This window comes from Cervus canadensis, chromosome 4 (genome assembly GCF_019320065.1).
Source record: "Cervus canadensis isolate Bull #8, Minnesota chromosome 4, ASM1932006v1, whole genome shotgun sequence".
NCBI classification, from domain to species: domain Eukaryota; kingdom Metazoa; phylum Chordata; class Mammalia; order Artiodactyla; family Cervidae; genus Cervus; species Cervus canadensis.
This window is the reverse complement of record NC_057389.1, coordinates 29,831,457-29,857,456: the sequence shown is the minus strand read 5'-3', so window position 1 is coordinate 29,857,456 and position 26,000 is coordinate 29,831,457. Positions and strand designations below refer to the sequence as shown.

At 42.5% G+C, this 26,000-nt stretch overlaps 1 protein-coding gene across 3 annotated transcripts in view; it reads left to right on the top strand.

The window, feature by feature from the left end:
- The window catches only part of TENM2 (teneurin transmembrane protein 2), a 1,360,160-nt gene that overhangs the window by 1,042,479 nt on the left and 291,681 nt on the right, over positions 1 to 26,000 (top strand). For all 3 annotated transcript variants that reach the window (XM_043464766.1, XM_043464768.1, XM_043464767.1), the window contains one exon: positions 24,384 to 24,622. In XM_043464766.1, the coding sequence (XP_043320701.1) occupies positions 24,384 to 24,622 (239 nt within the window). The remainder of the gene's footprint in view (positions 1 to 24,383; positions 24,623 to 26,000) is intronic.

The window sequence follows — 26,000 nt, the reverse complement described above, 5'->3', positions numbered from 1 at the left end:
TTTCTAATTAAAACATGCTCATTTATTGTCTTACTAACCAGTGCTCTTTACGAGGGCTCATGATGAGAAAGTTAACTCAAAACAACTCAGTGCATTTCTCATCTCCTGAAAATGGCTGGAGAAGCAGTTTTACCTTTATCACTGTGAAGTTCTTGGTTTTGCTTTTTAATAAGACAGTGAATGGGAAACGTTTAATTCCATGCTCCAAGCTTCTCTTCTCAGTGTTAGAAAAATGCAGCTTATCCTTTTTGTGGTGAACATTTTAGATAGGACTCAGTCTGCTCCCTAATGGACCTCCTTATAGATACCATCAGAATAGTTCCACATTTAATGAGACAAAAAGTTTTGTCCTAAAAATCAGCTTCTCCTAATGTCAATAATTATGCCCATTACTACTTACACTCGTGTGATTTAATCTGATGTTGCATGTTGTAGAGAAGCTCAGCAGTAGGGGAAAAGTAGCACACCTACATTTAAACTCCCCTAGAAATTCAGCAGAATGGTGTGTGTGACACTGGGGTGGATGTGAGAACCAGCTAAGAAAGGACACGTTCAGTATGTGTCTGGAGGGACTTTTCCGAGTTTTCACCATCGTGGGCCCTGTCTGGAAATACGAAAGCTGTGTTAGGATGGAGACCTCCTCCTGTCCTGCCTATAACGTGAATCTTCAAATTCACCACACCTTCAGTTTTTAGAAAAGGGAGAAGTGTAGAATTTTTTGCAGGGCTGGAGTTGAAGGGGCTATTTCAAGGAGAGAGGAGGAGAGAGGTGGAGGTGAGGTGGGAAGGAAGGGGTCTGATGATGAGACTACAGAAACACCTGCCATCTTCTGAGAAGTTGGTCTCTTGATGCCTTTTTTTCCTTTTTTGGCTGCACTGCAAGGCTTGAGGGATCTTAGTTCCCAGACTAGGGGTTGAACCTGGGCCCCCAGCTGGGGAAGTGCAGGGTCCTAACCACGGCACCACCATGGAATTACCAGTCCCTTGGTTCTGACCATTGCATCAGAAGGCAGACCAGGAGGAGGAATCAAAGTCAACAGCATTTAGGTTGACCTGATCACTTAAGAGAAGAGGAATCATTTAGTAGAACCAAGGCAGAATTTTGAGGCAGGAAGCCGTGTTCAGATCACTTGTGCAGGCTGATATCTGTTTTACAGATGAGGAGGGTGAGGTCAGATGACTCAGTTTCTCAAGCTGATTGTCCAGGTGGGGCTGCAGGCAGGTCTCTAACTGAAGCTTCCCTCCATTTCCTGCATGATGATCAGGCAACTTTATTGCCTGTTCATCCCATGCAGCGGAGAAGGCAATGGCACCCCACTCCAGTACTCTTGCCTGGAAAATCCCATGGGTGGAGGGGCCTGGTGGGCTGCAGTCCATGGGGTCGCTAAGAGTCGGACACGACTGAAGCAACTTAGCAGCAGCAGCAGCAGCATCCCATGCAGAATCTTTATCTCCATTTCCTTCTGCAAAGGAACAGTCAAGAATTAGGCAAAGAATTAGAGCACATATTACAATAGATTGAAGGGATTAGATCTGATAGACAGAGTGCCCGAAGAACTATGGATGGAGGTTTCTGACATTGGACAGGAGGCAGTGATCAAGATCATCCCCAAGAAAAAGAAATGCAAACAGGTAAAATGGTTGTCTAGGAGGCCTTACAAATAGCTGAGAAAAGAAGAGAAGCAAAAGGCAAAGGAGAAAAGGAAAGCTATACCCATCTGAATGCAAAGTTCCAAAGAATAGCAAGGAGAGATAAGAAAGCCTTCCTCAGTGATCAATGCAAAGAAATAGAGGAAAACAACAGAATGGGAAAGACTAGAGATCTCTTCAAGAAAATTAGAGATACCATTAGAGATACCAAAGGAATATATCATGCAAAGATGGACACAAAAAAGGATAGAAATGGTATGGACCTACAGAAGCAGAAGATATTAAGAAGAGGTGGCAAGAATACACAGAAGAACTATAAAAAAAAGATCTTCATGATCCAGATAACCACGATGGTGTGATCACTCATTTAAAGCCAGATATCCTGGAGTTTGAAGTCAAGTGGGCCTTAGGAAGCATCACTACGAACAAAGCTAGTGGAGGTGATGGAATTCCAGCTGAGCTATTTCAAATCCTAAAAGATGATGCTGTGAAAGTGCTGCACTCAATACGCCAGCAAATTTGGAAAACTCAGCAGTGGCCACAGGACTGGAAAAGTTTTCATTCCCATCCCAAAGAAAGGCAATGCCAAAGACTATTCAAACTACCACACAATTGTATTCACACACTAGCAAAGTAATGCTCAAAATTCTCCAAACCAGGCTTCAACAGTACGTGAACCAAGATCTTCCAGATGTTCAAGCTGGATTTAGAAAAGACAGAGGAACCAGAGATAAAATTGCCAATATCCACTGGATCATCGAAAAAGCAAGAGAGTTCCAGAAAACCATCTACTTCTGCTTTATTGACTATGCCAAAGCCTTTGACTGTGTGGATCACAACAAACTGTGGAAAATTCTGAAAGAGATGGGAATACCAGACCACCTTCCCTGCCTCCTGAGAAATCTATATGCAGGTCAAGAAGCAGCAGTTAGAACTGGACTTGGATCAACGGACTGGTTCCTAATTGGGAAAGGAATACGTCAAGGCTGTGTATTGTTACCCTGCTTAGTTAACTTATATGCAGAGTACATCATGCGAAACACCAGGCTGGAGGAAGCACAAGCTGGAATCAAGATTGCCAGGAGAAATATCAATAACCTCAGATATGCAGATGACACCACCTTTATGGCAGAAATCAAAGAAGAACTAAAGAGCCTCTTGATGAAAGTGAAAGAGGAGAATGAGAAAGCTGGCTTAAAACTCAACATTCAGAAAACTAAGATCATGGCATCTGGTCCCATCACTTCATGGCAAATAGATGGGGAAACAGTGGAAACAGTGACAGACTTTATTTTTTTGGGCTCCAAAATCACTGCAGATGGTGACTGCAGCCATGAAATTAAAATATGTTTGCTCCTTGGAAGAAAAGCTATGACCAACCTAGACAGCATATTAAAAAGCAGAGACATTACTTTGCCTACAAAGGTCCATCTAGTCAAAGCTATGGTTTTTCCAGTAGTCATGTGTGGATGTGAGAGCTGGACCATAAAGAAAGCTGAGCCAAGAATCGGTGCTTTTGAACTGTGTTGTTGGAGAAAACTCTTGAAAGTCCCTTGGACTGCAAGGAGATCCAACCAGTCCATCCTAAAGGAGATCAGTCCTAAATATTCATTGGAAGGACTGATGCTGAAACTCCAATACTTTGGCCACCTGCTGTGAAGAACTGACTCTTTAGAAAAGACTCTGATGCTGGGAAAGATTGAGGGCAGGAGGAGAAGGGGATGACAAAGGATGAGATCATTGAATGGCATCACCGACACAATGGACATGAGTTTAAGTAAGCTCTGGGAGTTGGGAAGCCAGGCGTGCTGCAATCCACGGGGATGCACAGAGTCAGACATGACTGAGTAACTGAACTGAACTGATTACAATAGATTTAGTATTTCCAGGTGTTTTATTACAAAATGTATTCACTCTCTTGATAAAAATATTCAGTGATTATAAAGGTGAAAAATGCAAAGTATACTCCCTGCCCCTCCATTCCTATCTCCAAGAAAATCTCATTTGAAGGTTTATTATTTTAGGCTTCTAAAAATATTTATGGTGTCTAAGCATATTTCTTTTTAAGTTTAGTATAAATGGGATTGTGTTATACCTACCATTTGGCGATGTCTTTTTTTTTTTTTTTTAACTTCATAAGAAATTGTAGAAACCATTCCAGGTAATTTCATGTAGACCTACCTCATTCTTTTTTAAAGTCTGTGTAATATTCCGTAACGCCATAATTTATTTAACCAATCTCTTCCTGATGGACATTTAGATTGCTTTCAGGTTTTTGCTGTTACAAACAAAACTGTAATGACGAGTCTTATGTATATATCTTTCTTTGCATACTTCCATGATTATATTCCAAAGTTAAATTCCTGGAAGTGAAATTGCTAGATCAAAGAGTGTGTATAATGTACATTTTGAATTTTGATAGATTGTGCCAAATTATGTCTGTCTCAACTCGAGTGTTACAGTCTCTTTTTATTCCTCCTTTCTTGGCCTGAATGTCTTTTATGTATTTAAAATAAGAGTCCTGAAGTTTACAGTCTTGGATTTTAGACATAGAATTGAATTTCTTTTTTCAAGGAATAATGTACTATATAATACTCAAATGTTCCAGAAACTCAACTCCCCTTCTTACATGTCAGGTAAAGCAAGAAAGAGGAACGGCTGTGGGGGAAATTGGATTTGCTCACTGCCCTTGGTTCTAGCTGTAGGGCCCTTTCTCTTTATTCCCAGACTTTCTGCAGCCTGGCCGATGTGATCCTAGTCTAACCTTTGCTGCATTTGTTTTCTCATTTCTAATTTGGCAAGGTTTAAATTTGCCTCTTTTCCCCATCTACCTTGCCTCTCTCTACCTAACGGGGATATTATCAGAACGTCTAAGATGACTGAGTCAAGTTTCTGAGTCCCCAAGAGAAATGCTGAGAACAGCAGTATCATTGTTCTATTACAGGACAGTGTGATGATCAAGAGCTTGAAAATCCCACATGGAAGACAGTCTCTTTTGTGAAATAAGTATGTGAAGGCTCAGTCAATATGAGGGCCTCTGGCCAAACTTATCTAGTTTCTTTATCTGAAACTCCAGTTTTATGCTAAATAAGGACTTTTGTATTTCCCACCTCCTGTTGGTAATCCCATTACTAGCCATGTTCATCAGTTCAGTTCAGTTCAGTCATTCAGTCTCTCAGTCTTGTCCATCTCTTTTCCACCCCATGGAATGCAGCACGCCAGGCCTCCCTGTCCATCACCAACTCCCCGAGTTTACCCAAACTCATGTCCGTTGAGTCGGCGATGCCATCCAACCATCTCATCCTCTGTCATCCCCTTCTCCTTCTGCCTTCAATCTTTCCCAGCATCAGGGTCTTTTGTAATGAGTCAGTTCTTCGCATCAGGTGGCCAAAGTATTAGAGTTTCAGCCTCAGCATCAGTCCTTTCAATGAATATTCAGGACTGATTTCCTTTAGGATTGACTGGTTTGATCTCCTTGCTGTCCAACGGACTCTCAAGAACCTTCTCCAACATCACAGTTTAAAAGCATCAATTCTTCGGGGCTCAGCTTTCTTTATGGTCCAACTCTCACATCTATACATGACATATTCATCAGACTACAACTTAATGTGTTGAAGTGTTCATCAGACTTCAACTTAATTCATCCAACATTTATGGAGGTCCTGTTAGGGGCTGAGCACCAAGCAAGGTTCTGAGGATAAAGGAGGAAGAGGGTGTGGCCCTTGTCCCCTGGAAATTACAGTCTGGTGGGAGAAAGCTTTCCATGGTGTAGTGTTTATCATGTTTGCTCTCACACACAAAAGGTTCCTGATTAAAAACTGGGCAGAAACAGATTGTTCTTTGGCTTTCCTGGTGGCTCAAATGGTAAAGAATGTGGCTCAGATAAAAAGAATCTGCCTGCAATGCAGTAGACTGGGGTTTGATCCCTGGGTCAGAAAGATCCCCAGGAGGAGGGCATAGCAACCCACTCCAGTATTCTTGCCTGGAGAATCCTGTGGACAGTGGAGCCTGGCAGTCTACAGTCCGTGGGGTCTCAAAGAGTAGGACAGGACTGAGCGACTAACACTTTCACTTTCACAGGAGAAAACTAGGGCCTCCCTGGCGGCTCAGCAGTAAAGAATCTGCCTGCAGATGCAGGAGACTCAGGTTCGATTTAGTGACGAAACAGTAAACAACAGAAGAAAGTGAAGTAAGTAATTTACATGAATATAAACAGTTGTAAGAGGGAAGAAAGTTCAGGGCACTGTCTGGGGACATAGAATGATGGGTCAAGGAGTCTGGGCTGTAGGAATGGTGTCTGAGTCCCATTCTGATGGAAATAGGAGAGTTACCCCAGCAAAAGGGCCTTCTAAGCTGAGACAAGGAATAAAACTAGGCCAGGAATGGAAGAATGCACGAGTATTCAGGATCCACTGCACTGGGACTCAGTGCAGGAGAGGCCCCAGGGCCCATGGCAGGGGCACCTTCCAGGCCCAGTCAAGCCCGCTGTGGTTTATTCTGAGTGGGATATGGACCCTGCAGAGGGATTTATCCAAAGCTGTGTTATGACCCCATTTGCGGTGAGAAAGGGGAAAGACTTTGATGAACACATCAGAAATGCAAGAACTAAAAGTTAACAGCACATTGGTAGTCCCGTGGTTAAGAATCTGCCTTGCAATGCAGGGGACTCGGGTTCAATCCCTGGTCAGGGAAGTAAGATCGCACGTGCTACGAAGCCACTAAAGCCACACAGCAACTACTGAAGCTGCAAGAGATCCCACATGATGCAGCTAAGACCCCATGCAGCCAAATAAATGAAATAAATAAAACAGGCCCTCGGCTGTTAACCAAAGGCTCTCATAAGGAAGAAAGGAATGGGGACTAAGAGGCAAGAAACACTTACTTCAAGGAGGCCGTCTACTGGGGTCATTGGTTATTAGCCTGAGCAGTGATTGAGGGTCTACTCAACGTCAGGTATGTGCTGAGACCCCACGTTTAATCCAGACCATATCTCTATGAGATGTTTTCAGTCATTTTCACCATTTTCCATCTCAAGAAGCTGAGATTCAACAACAGCGGGTCGTTTGCCCCAAACTGCACCCGGTTCCAGGAGGGGCAGCCAGGCAATGAAACCCACATGCTGCCCACAGTAACCTCTGCCCGCCCAGCGCCCAAGGATGAGCAGGTGTCATCCCAGCCCTCACCCCGCCCCGACCTTCCTCCTCCGTCCAGGCCCCTGACCTCTCCATCCGCCCCGCGTCCTCTCCCAGAAAGGCAGACGCTGCTTTGTTGTGCCCTGTAACCCCTTCACCTCTTACCAAGCCAAACCTCAGAGCCAGACGGGACCGCGGTTCAAGTCCAAGCCTCTGCAGCATCTGCAAGGCACCCTCCCCTCCCCAGACTCTCCTTGAGGTTTTGTTTTAATTCTACCACTCGCAAAGAAAATGCCTGAAGGCGGGCCCCTGCCTTTTCGTCTCGCATGCCACCTTCCCATCGGGCAGCTTTCAGTTTCCCGTGCCTCAGCCTGTCCGTCTGCATCTTCATCAAGGCTTCCAAGATGGCAATGACAAGCTTTTCGGGTACTTAAGGCAAACACGCATGACAGTTTGCCTTGACACTTGCATTTTTAAAAAGCCTTGCCTGGGGCCCTGGGAAACCCAGCATTTAAGAAACCAGGAGCCTTTCAAGGAAGCCAGACTTTCAGAGTCTGCTTCCCCGGGACCTGTTTTGTGACAGGGATGTAGCAGGATCTGCCCAAGAGGATAAAAAGTTGCTATGGCGGTATTTACGTGTTGATGCTAAAAGATGGTTGCCTTTTTAAATGGCTTTTTTTTTTCTTTTTTGATGACTGACACGTATGAATCTGTTCATGCATTGTCAGTGGGTATGTGGCTGGCCTACAAACACACTTAAATGGCACACTTCCGCAAAGCATTAATTTCTGAGTGTCCAACAGATATATGTAGGCAGGCAGACATGTCACAGGGGTTGCTACAAAGCTTAATTAATATCCCTGAAGGGCTCGTGTATCATTTCCTGAGGAGTGCTAAGAAGAAGTACCTATGGATATTACACACATAAAAAAAATGTGGGTATATACACTGATAGATCTTCTTTAGGGCTTATGCCCTAAAGGGTCTGATGTAAATTCAAATGAGAAAATAAATTGTGTTCAAGATAACTACTCTTATTTGAGGCTTTAAAAAGGGAACAGAGCCCCAAACATAAATGCCAGAAATCTCCACATACAGTAGATATATGGAAAAAAAAAGGTATAAGACCCAAGAATGGGTAGCAGTTTTCTTTCTCCTCTGGCTGTCGGTACAGCTGAATTACCAACAACAACTAAGTCATCAACGCAATCTCAGCTGTATGGACTGCAAAAACTTAGTGTTTCTTTTCTAGGCCTTGAAGGAATCCTGTAACATACTTAATCTGTCCCTTTTAATTTTTATGACATAAAGATAGTCCTGCCTTCTTCTCTTCTTTCTCTCTTTCCTTCCTCCTTTTATCCCTCCCTCTCTCCCTCCACCCCAAGACTAGGTCTTAAGAATCTACAAAAATCTAGGAAATAACCATTTTTGTTTGTTTATTTCTCATTTCTTTCTGGGTGTTAGTGTACTCATTCAGAAATAGAAATGAATTAAAACTTTATTTCTCAAAGATGTACCCAGTGGGATACCAGTTTTAAGACTGGGAAGGTGGGTGGCTTAAAATTTTTGTGATCAGATCAGTGAGTAAAATGATAAATATTTTGCAGAAGGTACCGAGATCTTTAAGATGTGAAAGGCTTGTGAAAATATGTAGTGATCTACTTAATTTTATTTACTCCGATATTTCCCAAATATCATGGAATTCTTTCTTTAGCTGAAGTTAGTAATACACATATCCAGTTGGTGGTCCCAAGAACACAGTTTGAGTCTTAATATTTCAGTCCGTATCTGATGTCATGACTGAAGTAGGAAGCCTAGCATGTCTTCACATCCTTGCTATAGAAGGACTTTGTAATTTGCTCTCTAAAATAAAAGATAATATCTCTTTCAGCCAAAACTTTTGAAATTCACTCATTTATTAGTTTCCACAGTAGTTGGACCTTGTAAGTACTATTAATAATATGGTGCTCAGAATATGTGCTAGCAATGAAACCTTTTTAAAAATAAACTATCAGGGGATTAGATAGCTTTCCTAGCATATAAACTTTACCAGGCTTTCACTATAACCTCTTTCCTGAAATAAGCTGTTGACTTGCACATGTGAAAGCATTTTTTAAGATATGAAGTTGTATTATGCTTTTTTCACATATAGCTCCCTGGCCCTTTGATGATGCTTCTTATTTTTGTAATTTAGTCCAAGGTTTCAAAAACAAGTTCACAACATGGATTAGATGCAAGAAGCCTGACACAAGGTTTAGAGCCAACCAGAATGTAACCTTGCAGAGAAGTTCAATGTAGACCATCATTCTCTGCATTTAGAAGCTAGCTAAAGGTTTCTCAAAAAGTTAAACATAATGACCACTGTGCTTAATCACTCAGTCATGTCTGACTCTTTGCGACCCCATGGACTATAGCCCACCAGGCTCCTCTGTCCATGGGAATTCTCCAGGCAAGAATACTGGAGTGAATTGCCATGCACTCCTCCAGGGGTTTTTCCCTACCCAGGGATCGAACCCAGGTCTCCCACACTGCAGGTGGATTCATGGTTATAGGTCATGGGTCATAGTAACCATATGACCCAACAATTGCACTCCTGGGTATAGCCTCCAAAAAAAAAATGAAAACAAGTATTTGTATGCAAATATCCAGATCAGCCCTGTGCCCAGTGGCCAGGAGTTGGAGACAACCCAAATGTCCATCAATGGATGACTGAGTGAACAACATGTGTCACATATAGTCAGCCCTCCACAGCCATAGGTTCTGCATCTGTGGAGTCAATGAACCAGGGATCAGAAATATTGGGGAGGAAAATTCCGAAAAGCAAAATTTGAATTTACTATGTGCTGGCAACTATTTATATAGCATTTATATTGAAATTACAGTGATTTACATAGTATTTACTTTGTACTAGGTAATATAAGTCTTTTCACTTTCATGCGCTGGAGAAGGAAATGGCAACCCACTCCAGTGTTCTTGCCTGAAGAATCCCAGGAACGAGGGATCCTGGTGGGCTGCCGTCTATGGGGTCACACAGAGTCGGACACGACTGAAGTGACTTAGCAGCAGCAGCAGGTAATATAAGTAATCTAGAGACAATTTAAAGGAGGATGTGTGTACTTATATGCAAATACTCTGCCATTTCATTTAAGGGACTTAAACATCCATGGATTTTGGTATCCAAGCGGGGTCCTGAAACCAGTCCCCGGTGGATACCCAGGGATGACCATAATATATTAGTACAGTGGAATAGTTTTCAGCCACAGAAAAGGAATGATGTACTGATAAATGCTGTGACAGAGATGACTTTGAGAACATTATGCCAGGTGAGAAAAGCCAGCACAAAAGGCCACATATTGCATGATTTTATGTAGTCTGTGAAATATCTGGAATAGGGAAATCCATGGAGATGGAAATCAGATCAGTGGTTACCCAGAGCTGAGGGTGGGAGAAGGGAGAATGAGAGTTTAATGGGGACCATTTTCTTTGGGGGTGATGAAAATTTTTGGAACAAAATAGAGGTGGTGGTTTATGCCTTTGTGAATGTACCAAGTGCCACAGAATTGTACAGCTTAAAATGATGAATTTTATGTGAATTTCACCTCAATAGAAAAAAATTTAATTAATGAAAAGCAGCTAGAGGATCGATGTGTCTCCCTCAGTCTGAAAGATCTACTCAAGGGAGAGACACAGTAGTCTGGAGAACATGATTCTTGCACCAGTCTTTTCCAAGAAGGATGCTAGGAAATTAATGTCTTCTTCCAAAACATACTTTGAAATGGTGAACTTTGAAGGCGCTGCACAAAATACCAGCACATGTGATTTGATTAATACTGGTATATGGATCCACGTGTGTAATATGTTAATATCTGGAAGATGGTCCATATGATCCCCAGGCTGCATCTTGGTAAATGCAACTCTTCAGGTTTTCCTGAGATCACTGAAGCACCAAAGATAAGGAAAGAAAAAAGGTGTATGAGGCAAGACTCCTTCATTACAGAGGTGGGGGGAAAGAAGAGAAAGATAAATGGATTCTTCTCTGGGTGGTGGAAGGTAAACATTGGATTTTTCAGAGATGAAATCCGTTCTCATCATATTCTTTTCAAAGTGATTTGGAAGAGAAAATGCACCATGAAATCTCCATGTTTGCAGAGATACGAAACCTGTAAAGATAAACTGCTCTGTATATAGGTGGGCAGAGAAGTGACAGATAAGTAGCAAGTACATTTACCAAAAATTCTTCCAGACTTAAAGGAGTGTTATCTCTCCTGAGCTCTTGGTGACAAACCAGTAACTGGCCCTGAGATTACTGTAAAGTAATGCCTGAATATATACATCCTTTGGGTTTGCTGTGGAAAGGGAGGAAGGGAAGGCTGCAAAATATACAGAATCACTAAGTAGGATCCTAGAAATTAGCTTTAAAAATGTATTACCCCACTATTTTTCAAAACCATCGTGTTTGCTCAATGAAAATAATTGATGCAATTGTGGCTAGCATACCTCAAGGATGACAGAAAAATTGAGGAGGATTCCAACTTGAAAGATGAAGAAAATAAGAAGGCTCTCACAAGACCTGCTAGATGCCTCTTCAGAATAACAACGAGAAAATTTCCTCTGCTTGGGACGCTCTTTTCACGATTTGATTACCCACTTTTTTCCTCAAATCACCTCTTTTTCATTGTTTCCTCAAAGAAGAGTGACCATACTCATGGAGTCCCACATTTTCTATCTTAGTTGTTTTCACAGTTTGTAATTATATCATGTAGTTATTGGTTTACAAAGGTCTGTACAGTCAAAGCTGTGGTTTTTCCAGTAGTCATGTACAGATGTGAGAATTGGGCCATAAGGAAGGCTGAATGCTGCAGAATTGATGCTTTTGAACTGTGGTATTGGAGAAGACTCTGGAGAGTCCCTTGGACTACAAGGAGATCAAACCAGTCAATCCTAAAGGAAATCGACCCTGAATATTCATTGGAAGAAATGATGCTATAGCTCCAATCCTTTGGTCACCTGATGCGAAGAGCTGACTCATTGGAAAAGACCCTGATGCTGGGAAAGTTCGAGGACAGGAGGAGAAGGGGATGGCAGAGGATGAGGTAGTTGAATGGCAGCATCAACTCAGTGGACATGAGTTTGAGCAAATTCTGGAAGATGGTGACGGATAGGGAAGCCTGGTAGGCTGCAGCCCATGGGTTCATGACTTAGCAACTGAAAAACAACAGCAGACTGATTTACCTGCATTTGAGTTTCATTTGGCCTGCCTCTCCAATTAGAAATTCCACATGAGGGTTAGACTTAATTTACCATTGTATCCCTCTAAATACAGAGATTTATCAGACTGAGTGACTGAACTGAACTGAACTGATCCTGTAAATCAGGACAACCAACATTTAATGAAGAATCAGGACATGTTTAGTACATGTATGTACTGTATTTCCCAAATACACAGTACATCCATGTATTAAATACATCCTAAAGGCCAGCTTCTGTGCTCACAAATGATCTCTTTCAGCCCTTCCAACAGTTCTGTAATGTAGATGTTATCATTTACCCATCGTTTACAGGAGACATCCAAGGCTCAGAGAAATTAATTGGTTTTCCCAATATCACACAGTTCCCAATGGATTTGAGATTTGAATGCAGTCATGCCTCATTCCAAAGCCTGTACATTTTCCATTCAACCATACTTTGTATGTTCCTTCAGCAGACACTTGTGAACACCTGCTATGAACAGAGAAAAGTACTAGGAAGCAAAAGACATAGAGCCTGCCTTGGAGAAGCTTGTCATTTGACAGAAGAGACAAGGCAAACACACAGGACAAAAGTAGTAGCGTGAAGCAGAATATGATAAAGGGACATATCCTAAGGCTCCTTCCAGCTTGAAAATTCTTTGACTCTGAATGGTGCAGGCAGTAAACACAATGGGGGAAGTCCCTGTGCTCCTTGATTGTATCTGATGACATGCATTCCCTCTTTTTCCACCTCTGGCTGCCGGTGAACACAGGCGCAAGTCTATTTCAAATGGCTGTCTCTACACTCCCATATTATCGTGTAAGGTGGTTTCAAGGTCAAGTTTAAGCCAAAGTCAGAAGTGTTTGTTTTTTTCCCTGTACTATATCATGACTCTTACCAATTAACTTGAAAAAAGTCAAGTTAACAACTCGGGGGAGGGGGAGCGGGGCGTGAAAAAAGACTCGTCGTCATCTCATGCCAAAGATTCTGAAATGATTTGCTCACAAACACCAGGTTTCTTTAGTGACCTCCTAAGATGCTGCCTGTCACACTAAACACTGTATCATTTCATGCGGGGAAAAGAAAAACGAAGTTTTTCTATGAAAAAATGCTATGTTATATCACAGTGTGATGCTATTTAAATATCAAGCTTCTATTTAGAAAACGGAAGGCAATAAATTGAGTTGCTAATTATTCCAGCTGTGAGTATTTTTGGTATGACTGCAAATTTTGAAGAGGGCAAAATAGAGGATTTTCCTGTTGTTCGTGGCATATGCAAATGTAATGACGGTCCCCTCTGATCTGAAAGGTTCAGAGATCAGAAACCTTGAAAGCCTGTTTCTCATTGAATCAAAATTGGTTTGAGTTTAAGCTTAGGGAATCATGATATGAAATGGGCTTTTCATTATACTAATTGGGTTATTGGCTGCTTCTTCAAACTTGGGAAGTAGCAATTTTTTAAAACATTTTTCAAGTTTTATTTTTAAAGCAACAGTTCACTTCTCAACCCAAGCATAAATTCCCAACTGTAAGAAGAGATGCGTATCAGTAACATCCTCCATCCTTTCCCTTCCTAATAAAACTATTTTTGAGGGGTAGGGTTGCCGACAATCCTCTCGTCACTGTGCTAATTAGGACAATGCATTAGTTCTAGAGATATTTTAAATGAGCTGGGCACTGTGTGGGTCAAGCAGATCTAGTAAAAAGTAAGATATACTTGATTCCTGCCTTCAAGCGATTAATAGCTACATTTATTGATCACTCCTTGGAAGGAAAGTCATGACCAACCTAGATATCATATTAAAAAGCAGAGACATTACTTTGTCAACAAAGGTCCATCCAGTCAAGGCTATGGTTTTTCCAGTAGTCATGTATGGATGTGAGAGTTGGACTATAAAGAAAGCTGAGCACTGAAGAATTGATGCTTTTGAACTATGGTGTTGGAGAAGACTCTTGAGAGTCCCTTAGACTGTCCAACCAGTCCATCCTGAAGGAAATCAGTCCTGGATGTTCATTGGAAGGACTGATGTTGAAGCTGAAACTCCAATCCTTTGGCCACCTCATGTGAAGACCTGACTCATTTGAAAAGACCCTCATGCTGGGAAAGATTGAGGGCCGAAGGAGAAGGGGATGACAGAGGATGAGATGGTTGGATGGCATCACCGACTCAATGGACATGGGTTTGGGTAGACTCCGTCAGTTGGTGATGGACAGGGAGGCCTGATGTGCTGAGGTTCATGGTGTCACAAAGAGTCGGACATGACTGAGCGACTGAACTGAACTGATTGATCACTCACTGAACATCAGTCTCAGTGTTAAGGCTTTCATATGAGCGTTGTTGTGTTGTGCTGAGTTGGCCAGTCCTGTCTGACTCTTTGCAGTCCCTTGAACTGGCCTGCCAGGCTCCTATGTCCATGGGGATTTTCCCAGCAAGAGTACTGGAGTAGGTTGCCATTTCCTCCTCCAGGGGATCTACCCTCCCCAGGGATCGAACCCATGGCTTCTGCATTGGCAGGAGGGTTCTTTACCACTAGCCACCTGGGAAGCCTTTTCACATAAATAAACTTACCAATCCCTCTAACAAATAGGTATTTATACCAGCCATCTCTCACTTTACAGGTGAGACCGCAGGAGCTTAGAGAGGGTAACTTGCCTAGTGCCGGGATCCAAACCCTGGTTGTCCAAGTTCAGAATCTACAGATTCAGTACCACTTCCTTGGCATGATCCTGTTGGTTTCAGAAAGAATTAATAATAATAACAAAAGAATATTTATCTGTAGGGAAAAAGTCTGACTCTAAACATCAAGTGTTTACCAGCCTCTCCCTGATGACTCAGCGGTAAAGAGTCTACCTGCAATGCAGGAGACACAGGGGATGTGATTTCCATCCCTGGGTTGAGAAGATCCCCTGGAGGAGGGCCCGGCAACCCACTCCAGTATTCTTGTCTGGAAAATCCCATGGACAGAGGAGTTGGGCTGGCTACAATCAAGGGTCACAAGGACTTGGACATGACTGAGCACACATACACTTCCAGTGTAAGGGAGACTTGCTTTCTGCTTCTCTAACTTACATACTTGGTTTTTCTTTTATAATGTGTGCCTCTTATGTTTGCAAACAGGAAAATAAATGCAGGACTCTTAAAAGATGGTTTTGCTATTTATAAAGTGACTGAATGGGGATTCTGTGGCGATTCAATGGTTAAGACATGGGCTTTCACCACTGTGCCCAGGTTTGATCTCTGGTTGGGGAACGAAGATCCTGTAAGGCACGTGGTGCCGCCCCAAAAAAGTGGGGGAGCTGAATAGTACAGTATCCAACATCTTTTTTCTCTGTCTCATCCTGGAAGCTTCCCTTTTTGTTTTCTCTTTCTGTGCATGCCCTACGTCTGTCTCTCTCCTTCTCCCCACTCTCCTTTTTCTCCTCCTCCTTTTTCTTCTTTATCTCTACCCTTTTCTCTCTCCTCTTTACCTCTTTGCTCCCCCTCCTCCTCCTCCTCCTCTCTCTCTCCTCTCTCTCTCTTTCTCATCTACCCTTTGAGCTGTCCCTCTCCACCACCATTCCTTCTCAGGCTGGAGAGCAGAGTAGCAATGGCAGAAAGTGTGCTGGTTATTTAACCTCTCTCCAGCTAACTGTTTTATGATATCTCCCGAAAACCTAATTACAGTAACTTTACATGCTACAGTACCCTTTATGGGCTGCCTCTTTATTAAACTTACTCCTTTTGAGACAATAAACCTGGTGCTTCAAAGGGCACGGCCAGCGCCAGTGAGATGGGAGGGGATCTCGAGTTTTCCAGGGCACACCTGGTCTCCCTTACTGATCACCACGCCCCCACGCCTGCTGGACTTCTGCCTCTCTCCTTTCTCTGGCGTTTTATCACATTTCAGCAACTGCCTGTATGATATTCAAAATCTTTTAGGGATTAATGGACTGTGTATCAATATTCCCATCCGCTACTCTGAATACCTGCGAGTTTATTTTCTGGAGAGGTCAATTTTCTCAGTAGAACAACAGTCAACACCTGGTTGCCCTGATAATCAGAGCTGCTTTTTTTTTTTTTCTGCACACCATGCTACCTGGAGAGCTTTCAAGACATTCACTCAGTTTCAAGGAGAATGGTGGCTATGGCTGACTTCATGTGCAAAGACCACAGCTGCACCGTTAGTCATGAATCATCCTGGTCAGTTCCATGGTGCTCTGTGATGGAAGAGCTGGATGCAGACTGAGAGCGAGCAAGCAAGAAGAAAGACACAAAATCTTGACCTCTACACAATTGTTTCTCTAGTACATTTCTTTTTCGCAACCCTACTGGGATTTCCCCCTGGGATTAAAGTTAAACCAACAAAAAAGATGGAGACCGCTTCTAAGGATCCTACTGGTTGCAAGCTGGGGGAAGAAAAAAAGATACTTGGCATTAAGGGCCTTTCAATATTTGTTTGTTTCTTTTCTTTGGTAGGTTTTGAGGTTAATGAGTGAGTTTATTCGCCATTGACTCAGGAAAAAAAAAAAAAAAAGAAGAGAAATCTTTTGTTGGGGCCTCAAGTAGTTTAGCCAGCCACTGCTTTTCAAAGCTTCCACTCTAAATCAGTCAAGCTCCTTCTATATCACAAGAATAAAATAAAAATGCACCATGTTTTGAATTGATGGGGTCCTTCTTGCATGGATGCGAAGCATGAGCGTCTTGTTTGTTCAACTGCCTTTTAAAATCTTCCATGGTTGTTTCATCAGAGAAAATGTATGTCCTTAATTTTCTAAGCAATTTGAAGCGAAAGCCTGGCTTGCCAAGATTCTGCCTCAGAGGCATGCCTTTGCAGTCCTGTAAAGCCCATAGGGGCATGCTGTTGGTTTTGCTCTCCTCCTCTCTCCCCCATGCGTGCTTGTGTGCTGCGCCGCTTCAGTTGTGCCCGACTCTTAGTGACCCCATGGACTGTAGCCCACGAGGCTCCTCTGTCCATGGAATTCTTCAGGCAAGAATACTGGGATGGGTTGCCATGCTCTCTTCCAGGGGATCTTCCCCACTCAGAAATCGAACCCACACCACCTGTGACTCCTGCATTATGGACAGATTCTTTACCACTGAGCCACCAGGGAAGCCCTCTCTCTCACACAGTTTTTATTAAATGATTTTGTTTTCACAAGAGGGGAAGTGGTGACTTGTACTAAAAAGATTGAGAGTTTAGAGTGAAGTGATGATCACTTTATTCTGAGAATTCACGGGGACGGAGGCTGCAGAGCGGAGAGAAGAGAGAGAGACCACTGTTCCTTATTCTCACTACTCAATCTGACAGCCAGCCTTTGAGCCCCTAACCTGTGCCAGGCATGATGCTGGGTGCTGGGGCTGAACTTTGATAACCCACACGGCTACTGAGGAAAGAAGTGTGCACAACAAAAGAAGTATTAGTTTTTGTACAACATCAAGGACTGATTTTCTCTCTCCCCTCGAGTGTTAGCAAACTCCAAGGACAGCACTTTGGGGGCCCCTCATTTGCCTTCCTTCCTGAGGCACAAGTGGCCAATTCTGAGAGCAGTTGAGTTGTGCTTGAAAAATGTCAAGTGCATTTGGAAACTACACATTTTTGCTGACGCCCGGAGTCCCGAGCTGCGCTATTTCCATGGCCAACCACTGGGAAGACCTTCGGTTGGGGCATCACAAATGACTCCTCAGAGCACGCTGAGCAGGCCCCCGAGGGAGATAAGCTGTCTTAAGAGCCAGTTTAGGAAAAATCCAAAGTGCCCTAACCCTTCTTGGCCCTCCCATTGACCATCTGGCCAGACCATCACCTTGTGGGTCTTTTTGCTTCCTTTTATTTACCTTTATTCTTGCTTCATTTGACTGTGATCTTTGAGTGAATCAGAGTCTGCATTTTCTTCAACCTGTTATTTTGAAAACTTTCAAGCATTCAGAAAAGTTGGAAGAATGATACAGGTGAGAAAAACCACCTGTATTACAGCAGTAGTTAATTGTAGTTTCAACAATTGCTATCATTTTGTCACATGTCACTTTTAGATCCACACAGAGAGAGAGATCTTTGTACTGAGTCATTGGAAAATAAGTTGTAGACTTCATGACATTTCACATCTAAAGACATCAAGCATTCAAAACTTGCATTTTAAGGCATATATTTAGTAACCATTTAGTGTGTTCTGGGTGAGGCAGATGTAGTTGAAAGTTGCATCAAGGGTTAGGGTAGAATTTCTTAAGCTTTCAGATACATTAGAAGCACCTAGGAAGCCTCTTCACCAGTGCATTCCCAGATCCCAGGCCTAGGTCTGAATGCAGGCCAGGAATTTGCACTTTTCTGACAGAGCCTTCAAGTAATTCTAAAGCAGGTATTTATGGGGTATAATCAAAAGATTGCTTCTTTCGATTAATAAAAAAAAAAGATTTTTTTATTTGCTAAATTTAATCTTCTAAAGATACAAAACACCAGGGTGTAATTGTATTGTGTGAGGAGTCTACCTATCTCTGAAAACCCTGGTTTAATAATTTTAAAGACCAGCAACTAGAAAGAAAGGATGTGGTAATTAAATGAGTTTCATCTAGCAGTGATCACTACAGACACTGCAATACCCTTGAGATGCCTGAGAGTTGTATCCTGAAAAAGTTAATACAGTGCCAGAAAGTATAGAGGTTGTTTCTCGTCCATAGCAGGATCTGGTCTTGTCTGTATAAATACAAACTCTTGCCTGTATGAACTGTGCATACATATAAATCTGTTTGGAAAATAAGAGTTGACGTGGCAGAAGAAATGTTCATTTCAAAATTCACAATGTTCACAGTATTGTCCCTTTAGCGTTCATGATTTTGGCCTTGAGAAGGTTGCAGGACTTTCACCCAACAGAGATTTGTTGGCTTCCCTCTCTGTGCCAGGCTCTGCTCTAGATGTTAGGATACAGTGATGAATACATCAGACAAAATACCTGATTGTTTTGAACTTCATAGAAATTCAGTTCTCATGATGGAGATGACAATAAATAATGCACACATGCATGTACCCTGGAGGGAAAAAAAAGCAGTTTTAATAGGAGAGAGAGGCAGAGAAAGGAGTGAGGGGAAACAAAATGTTGACCAACATGAAGAAACAAACTGTGCAGGTATTTCCAGGCAGTGAAAGTGAAAGTGTTATTTGCTTCAATCATTACCCACTCTTTGCGAGACTGTGAACTGTAGCCCACCAGGTTCATTTGTCCTTGGAATTCTCCAGGCACGAATACTGGAATGGGGAGCCATTCCCTTCTCCAGGGGATCCTCCTGACCCAGGAGTCAAACCTGGGTCTCCCACCTTGCAGGCAGATTCTTCATCATCTGAGCCATTTCCAGGCAGAGGGAATAGCAAGTTCAAAGGTCCTGAGGTAGGAATATGTTGGACATGATATGATGAGTGTAACTAACTGATGGAGGGGAAGGGGACAAAGTGGTGGAAGATAGAGTCAGAGGACAGGTCATCTGGGGAGTTGAAGATTTCCAATTTTTCTCGAAGTATTATTGGAAGCCTTGTCTTTTTATTTAATTACTTTTGTTTTTTAATTTTTACAATGTTTTCCTTTTTCTTTCTTTCCTTCCCCCTCTCTTTCTTTCTTTCTGGGAAAAGTGGACAGTGATGATGTAACATAATCTGACTTCCTTTTTAGAAGGAAGTGTGAAAAAAATAGCCTGGATTGTTAAGGGGACAGTTGGAGGATCTCATGAAGCAATCCCATATATAAGAAATAATCATATCCTTCTAGTATTTCTTATAAATGAATGCATTAAAGACAACTAAAATCAATTCAAACATCTTAATCTTCATCTTGTGATTTCTCTCATATTGCTAAAAACATTCTTGTTTCCAATTTATGGATTCTGTCCACAAATATGACTGGTGTTGAGCACTGATGTTTAGATTCTAGAAATGCCAAGAGTAATGTTTAACAGTGTCAAGTGGAAAAGATTTTACGATTGGATTTGTGACAGTCACATTAAACATATTTACATAATATAACAATATATAATATGCATTTTATATACACACACATATATACATATAAACAAGTGTATAAATAGCTTCTTGAGTGCACAAAGGGATAGGGTGGTGGAGGTGGGGGGAATGTTGGAATAGGTTTCCCAGGCAGGTGGTTGGAAGGTGAGTCAGAGTTGCCTGGGATGGGGAGAAGGGAAAGAACAGGAAGACATTCCAGAGAGCATTACACATCACCCACAAAGGCACAGTGTCATAAACAGGTTGGTTAAGGAGCGCTGCATCTTTTTGGTGTGGGTGAAGTGTAGAGTTCATGGGAGCTGAAAGCCCAAGGTTGGAGACGAAGATAAAAAGGTTGGGTAGTGGTTGTAAGAGTCTGGTCCCATATTGATATCTGGGTTTCCTCTTCTAGGGAATCCACCGGGCTTTTTAAGTGGGGTATGATGAAATTTGTGATTTGGAAAGAAAAGTGGGAGAGGGATAAAGGAGAAGTTTGGTGGGAGACCTTTTCAGAAATAAAATGGATGGGATCTTTAAGCCTTTGTGTAGGAGAAGATGAGAGAAGGAAGGAGGTGGGGATGACAATGATGTCCTAGACAACTGGGGATAACAGAAGTCAGAAGGAGTGTAACTGGGGAGGGGAAGGAAAAGAGCCAGTGTTTGGTTGTAACTTGCTCAGGAGAGTTAAGGAGTGTGGAGAATGAGACATCCAATGCACAATTGAAATGTGGGTCTCAGGGAAGAACTTGAGCTAGAAATGGAGATCTGGGGACTCCAGGCCCATCAATGATGGCTGAAGTCATGGGAGTGGGTGAGGTCCCTGGTGGAGTGAAAACTGGTTGTCCGTATGTTTGTAAATACTCATTAATGATGGCTTACAATGTCTGTATATTCCCCTAAGTTTGATTCCCTATTTTTTTTACCAGAACTGAAGAATTGTTCAAGAAGTAAACTTGAAATCGTTTTCCCTGGAGTCTTCCCACCATGCTGGCTTTCTGGTGTGCATATGTTCTAGCTTAATTATAGGCCAGTGGACTATTATTTAGTGATTTGGAGAACTCTTCAGGTGTTTGCTCAACATTTGTCAAGCTTTAAATTAAAACTCATGTTTCAGGCTCCTTATGTTCCCTGAGGAATTAGGAATAAGTGCTGTTTGTTGGGCACTGAGCACTTCCCATGGGACACACCCTCGGTTAAGTGCTCATCCTACATGACTGTGTGTAATTCCCACAACAACCTGTGTTGTTATTACCCCCATTTTACTGATGAGGAGCTAGAGGCTGTCAAGAACAGCATAAGGTAACCATGAGCCTCTGTGTCCAGGAATGGCATAACCAGGCCTCCAATCCAGATGAATTTTGCTCCAAAAGGCTACCTTTAAACACAATGCTCACTGCCTCCTCTTCCAAAAGGCTCTTTTTATCTGCAGCTTTCAAACAGAGCTCTTGGACAAGGAATGCAAACCTCATTTATAGAATCAAACTTCTTCGCTGTATTCAGGTCATCAAATGTTCTTACAGTACAAATAAAGTTTAAGTATCAGTTGTTTATTTTGATGTTAGCCATGCTAAATAATTCACTAATCAGATAGTCATTTTCTGACACGATTGTCAGTCATCTCAGCCTCCTTTGGTCTTTGTCAAGGATTAAAATACTTGCAGAGCTTTATCTGGAAGAGACCATGATATAAATAATTGTAAAGACCACGATCTTGTCTCAGAATCCCACTAGAAAAGCCAGCTAACCACCATATGCAGGGAACATGTGGTGTTGTAGGTTCAGTTAGAGCTTTCAGAGTCCGCAGACTGGAGTTTAAGCCCCAGTGATCCTGCATGCTAACTCTGGGCTTCAGTTTTCTCATTCGTAAAACTAAGGTAATAATAGTATTCACTTTATAGGGTTGTTGTGAGATTTGGTTACAAGTAAAACATTTAGCATTATAACTGACACCTAGTATGTAGTCCATAAATACAGCTGCACCTACTGAAAACTTGAAGAGGCAGAAATACCTGTATAACATATTTAAATCAGAATTGAAACTGAGTAAATTCACAAAACAATGAGGAAACTCCATCCAATCAAGTCACCCTTACCTGCTGAACTTGAATTGGGTCCTGGGAACAAAAAGATGAACAAGGTACAAAATAAGCCACAGTCCCCAGCCTCCAGCTGCTCAGACTCTAGGCTACTAAACCCATGCTTTGATATCCACTAGATGTTTTCCAGAAGATGAGTCGTCGTTTTGAACAAGATACGGCCTGGCACCTTTGAAGTCTCATAAATGGCACACAAAAGAGGGAGAAAATCTATTGTGGGAGAATTGATGGTCCCTGAAGTATCCTTAGAATGACAGGCTTCTGACCCCTGAGGAAGGGCTCTGTTAGGGGTCAACAGTACGTTACCCTGTTGTCATGCCATAATTCTAGACAAGGGCACCTTATTCACTTAGCAGGCAAAAACATTTCCAAAGAGAGAACCATGATCCAGCAAAAAAGCTTACGGTTACCAAAGGGGAAAGAGGGGTTGGGGTGTGGAGTGGGGGTAAGTAAGGAGTTTGGGATTAACAGGTACACACTACTGTACATAAGATAGATAAATAACAGGGACCTACTGTATTGCACAGGGAACTATATTCAATATCTTATAATAACATAAAATGGAAAAGAATCTGAAAAAGAATATATATTTATGTATATGTGTGTGTGTGTAGTCACTTTGTTGTATACTTGAAACTAATGCAGCATTGTATATCAACTATACATCAGTTTTTTAAAATGAAAAAAATAAAGAACCAGGATCACATGATCTAAAGAGGCAGTCTCAGAAGAGAAAGCAAAATGAAGGGAGGAAAACAGTCCAGAAGGAAGACTCAAGAGAGACAGTTTAGGGTGAAAGTTAAGAGCACAGATGTAAGTATAAGACAGAACTCACAGTTTAAATCCTGAACAGTTGCTTAACTTTCTAAGTCTGATTTCTCAAATCTTAAATGGAAATATTATGATACTTAGTTTGTAAATAGTTGTGACAATATATTTCAAGTCCTTTTATTTTTTTAATTGACATATAGTTGATTAACAATGTTGTGTTAGTTGCTGCTATACAACAAAGGGAATCAGTTATATATATACATTATTGTTCATATCCTCCATTCTGGTTTATCACAGGATATTGAATATGGTTCCCTGTGCTATAGAGTAGGACCTTGTTGTTTATCCATCCTATATATAATAGTCTGCACCTGCTAAGCCCTAATTCCAACTCCATCCTTCCCCCACCCCCTGGCAACCACAAGATTTTAAGATTTTATTTCCAATTTTATATTCGTGATATGGGAAAAGGTCTTGGTTTCCACTCATCATGAATATCTTCTCAGCATTTATTTATTAAGTTTCCAACTTTATTTCCTCAAATTTTATGGCCCTTTTTCTAGTGTTAGCACTTCATTTTGAAGGCAATTAGTTACTCTTTCTCAAACCAAGATTTTCATTTTTTTTAATTATTAGTAACTATAATTGTAGTTATTTGATTCATTTCTTTCTGCCCTCTCAGAGTTTCCTGATCTGAAGCTGATATCCTCTCTTGAGCTTTGGGTTGCTGAAAGGAAATCTGTAGAACATGTGAATAACTTTATCCTTGATGTTAGTCTGTGTAGTAAAAATTCTGTTTTCCACTTGGTTTTAAAATTTTGATTTTCAGAACATTTCTGTTCATGTCAATGTGTGGCATAAACCATCACAATATTGTAAACTAATTATCCTGTAATTTAAAAAAAATTTTTTTTTAATTCTTTGTATCTCAGAACTACATGTTTTAGCCTTTGAATGGAAAAAAAGAAAACAAACTATTTTGTCACCCTTGAATCAGTGTTGACTGATCAGTAGTAGGTCTTTTACCATTCTGGACATGAGCACATGGGTACAGAAAGCCTTTCCTTTATCAGAGGATATGGTTTGTGATACTCATTGCTGTTTTAATTGTGATTGCCTTTATATAGTACTCATGAAAAGATTGTAGAATTTTTTTTTTAAAGTCATGACTATCAAATGTCATGTTCACCCCTCCGCCCATGACAAGGTAGGGTAGAAAATTAGGACTGTGTGTTGTGCTCACTCAGTCATGTCCAAGTCTTTGTGAGATGGACTGCAGCCCGCCAGGCTCCTCTGTCCATGGAGATTCTCCAGGCAAGAATACTGGAGTGGGTTGCCATGCCCTCCTCCAGAGGATCTTCCCAACCCCAGGGATGGAACCCAGGTCTCCTGCACTATGGGTAGATTCTTGACCACGGTGCCACTTGGAAAGCCCCAATAGGCCTATATTTGTGCTGTCAAGCAGAGTTGGGGGGGAGGGAAAGCTGCTGGCTGACTGGTCCTCAACAGCCAGGATGTGGGTCCTGACTCTTTCCTCTTCCCTGGCAGGCACTTCCTCTTTAAGACGTCCTCGGGAAGCACGCCCCTGTTTAGCAGCTCCTCCCCGGGATACCCTTTGACCTCAGGAACGGTTTACACCCCGCCACCCCGCCTGCTGCCCCGCAATACGTTCTCCAGGAAGGCTTTCAAGCTGAAGAAGCCCTCCAAGTACTGCAGCTGGAAATGCGCCGCCCTCTCCGCCATCGCTGCCGCCCTCCTCCTGGCCATCCTGCTGGCGTATTTCATAGGTGAGTCCGGGCAGCTGTGACCAGGTGGGGCACGGTCGCCCGCTTGTGAATGGAGGGGACCTCTGTGGTCTGTTCCGTTGGCTTCTTGGCTGCTGCAGGATGTAAAGATGAGTGATGGATGGGAGTGCTTTTTCCCCTCCTGAAATCCATTTCACTTTGATGAGTTTCTCCTTCCTGATGCTAAATGACATTTATCAGAAGTGAAACTAAGCATCCTCACTGTATACTTTCTTGGAGATAAGCTGAAAATTGTCATTGCTGTCAACCCCTCCCTCATTGCTCAAGTAGCCTTCTGGTCTCCTCCATCTTGGATTTTTAACCCAGGTCTGGGCTCAGCAATTCATGCAACGTTGGTTAAACTTCAGCCAGTCAAAAACTGGATAGAAGAGTAGCCATCAGCAGGCCTGGAACATTGTGATTGCAAGGAAAGTCAGAGTGGCTAGCTGATTTTTAGACCTGGGGAACAGAAACGGGATTGAGGGACCGAAGCATCCAGCCAGGTCTTCGTAGGGAATCAAGTCTCCCAGACCCAATGGACCTTGCCCACCTCTTCTCCTTCACCTCTGTTCCTTCATCTCTCATCTCATGCGCTGCTGAACCTGAATCAGATGCACCTCCCACGGCAGCTGTTATTCTGGGTTGAGCTCAGGCTATGAGCTAGGATAGCAGATTGATGAAGTTGCTGGAGTATGTTTCTTCACCCACTGGGGATGCTGCTGTGCATCCACGGGGTATGGTCTCCTAACTGTGGGAAGCAGCAGATGCCCGGGGTTCAGGGACAGGGTGCCCCCTGCATTACCGCATCCTGAGCTGGGCACACAGCCTGCTCGTAGCTCCTGGCCCCAACTAAGAGCCCCCAGCACTGCTGCTTTGTCAGCTGAGCCTGCCAGCGGCAGATCTCCTGGCCCAGGCAGAGGCCACAGTGACATTTGTTTAAGTTTATTTGAAACACTGGATGGTTCTGGCGTGGCTTCAGGGCTGCTCCGTCAGGCCTCCCCACTTTGGCTGTGCCGTGTTGCAAAGCAAACCTATAAAACACCAGCAAAAAAAGAGGCCGGCTCTAAATGAGCTCTCAGCACGTTTGCTCAACTCCTTCCCATTTCCAGGAGGGAAAATAAAAAACAACCCTGATCATTCTCGTTTTGCCCTTTCTCCCAATATAAACCCTCCTCGCTCTCTCACACTTTCTTCATCCTCAGGCAGCCAGCAAGGTGCCTGCCAGAGGATAAGCTGGTCTGGAGCTTCCCAGATCATGGTGCTCGAGCTTGCCTGGAGGCAAAGGAGACACCTGTGCTTCCCCAGAGATCTGGGGCCTTGCACAGAGCAAGGCACAGCAGACCAAAACCTGATGGAAGGGTTTCACTCTCTTTCACTGAAT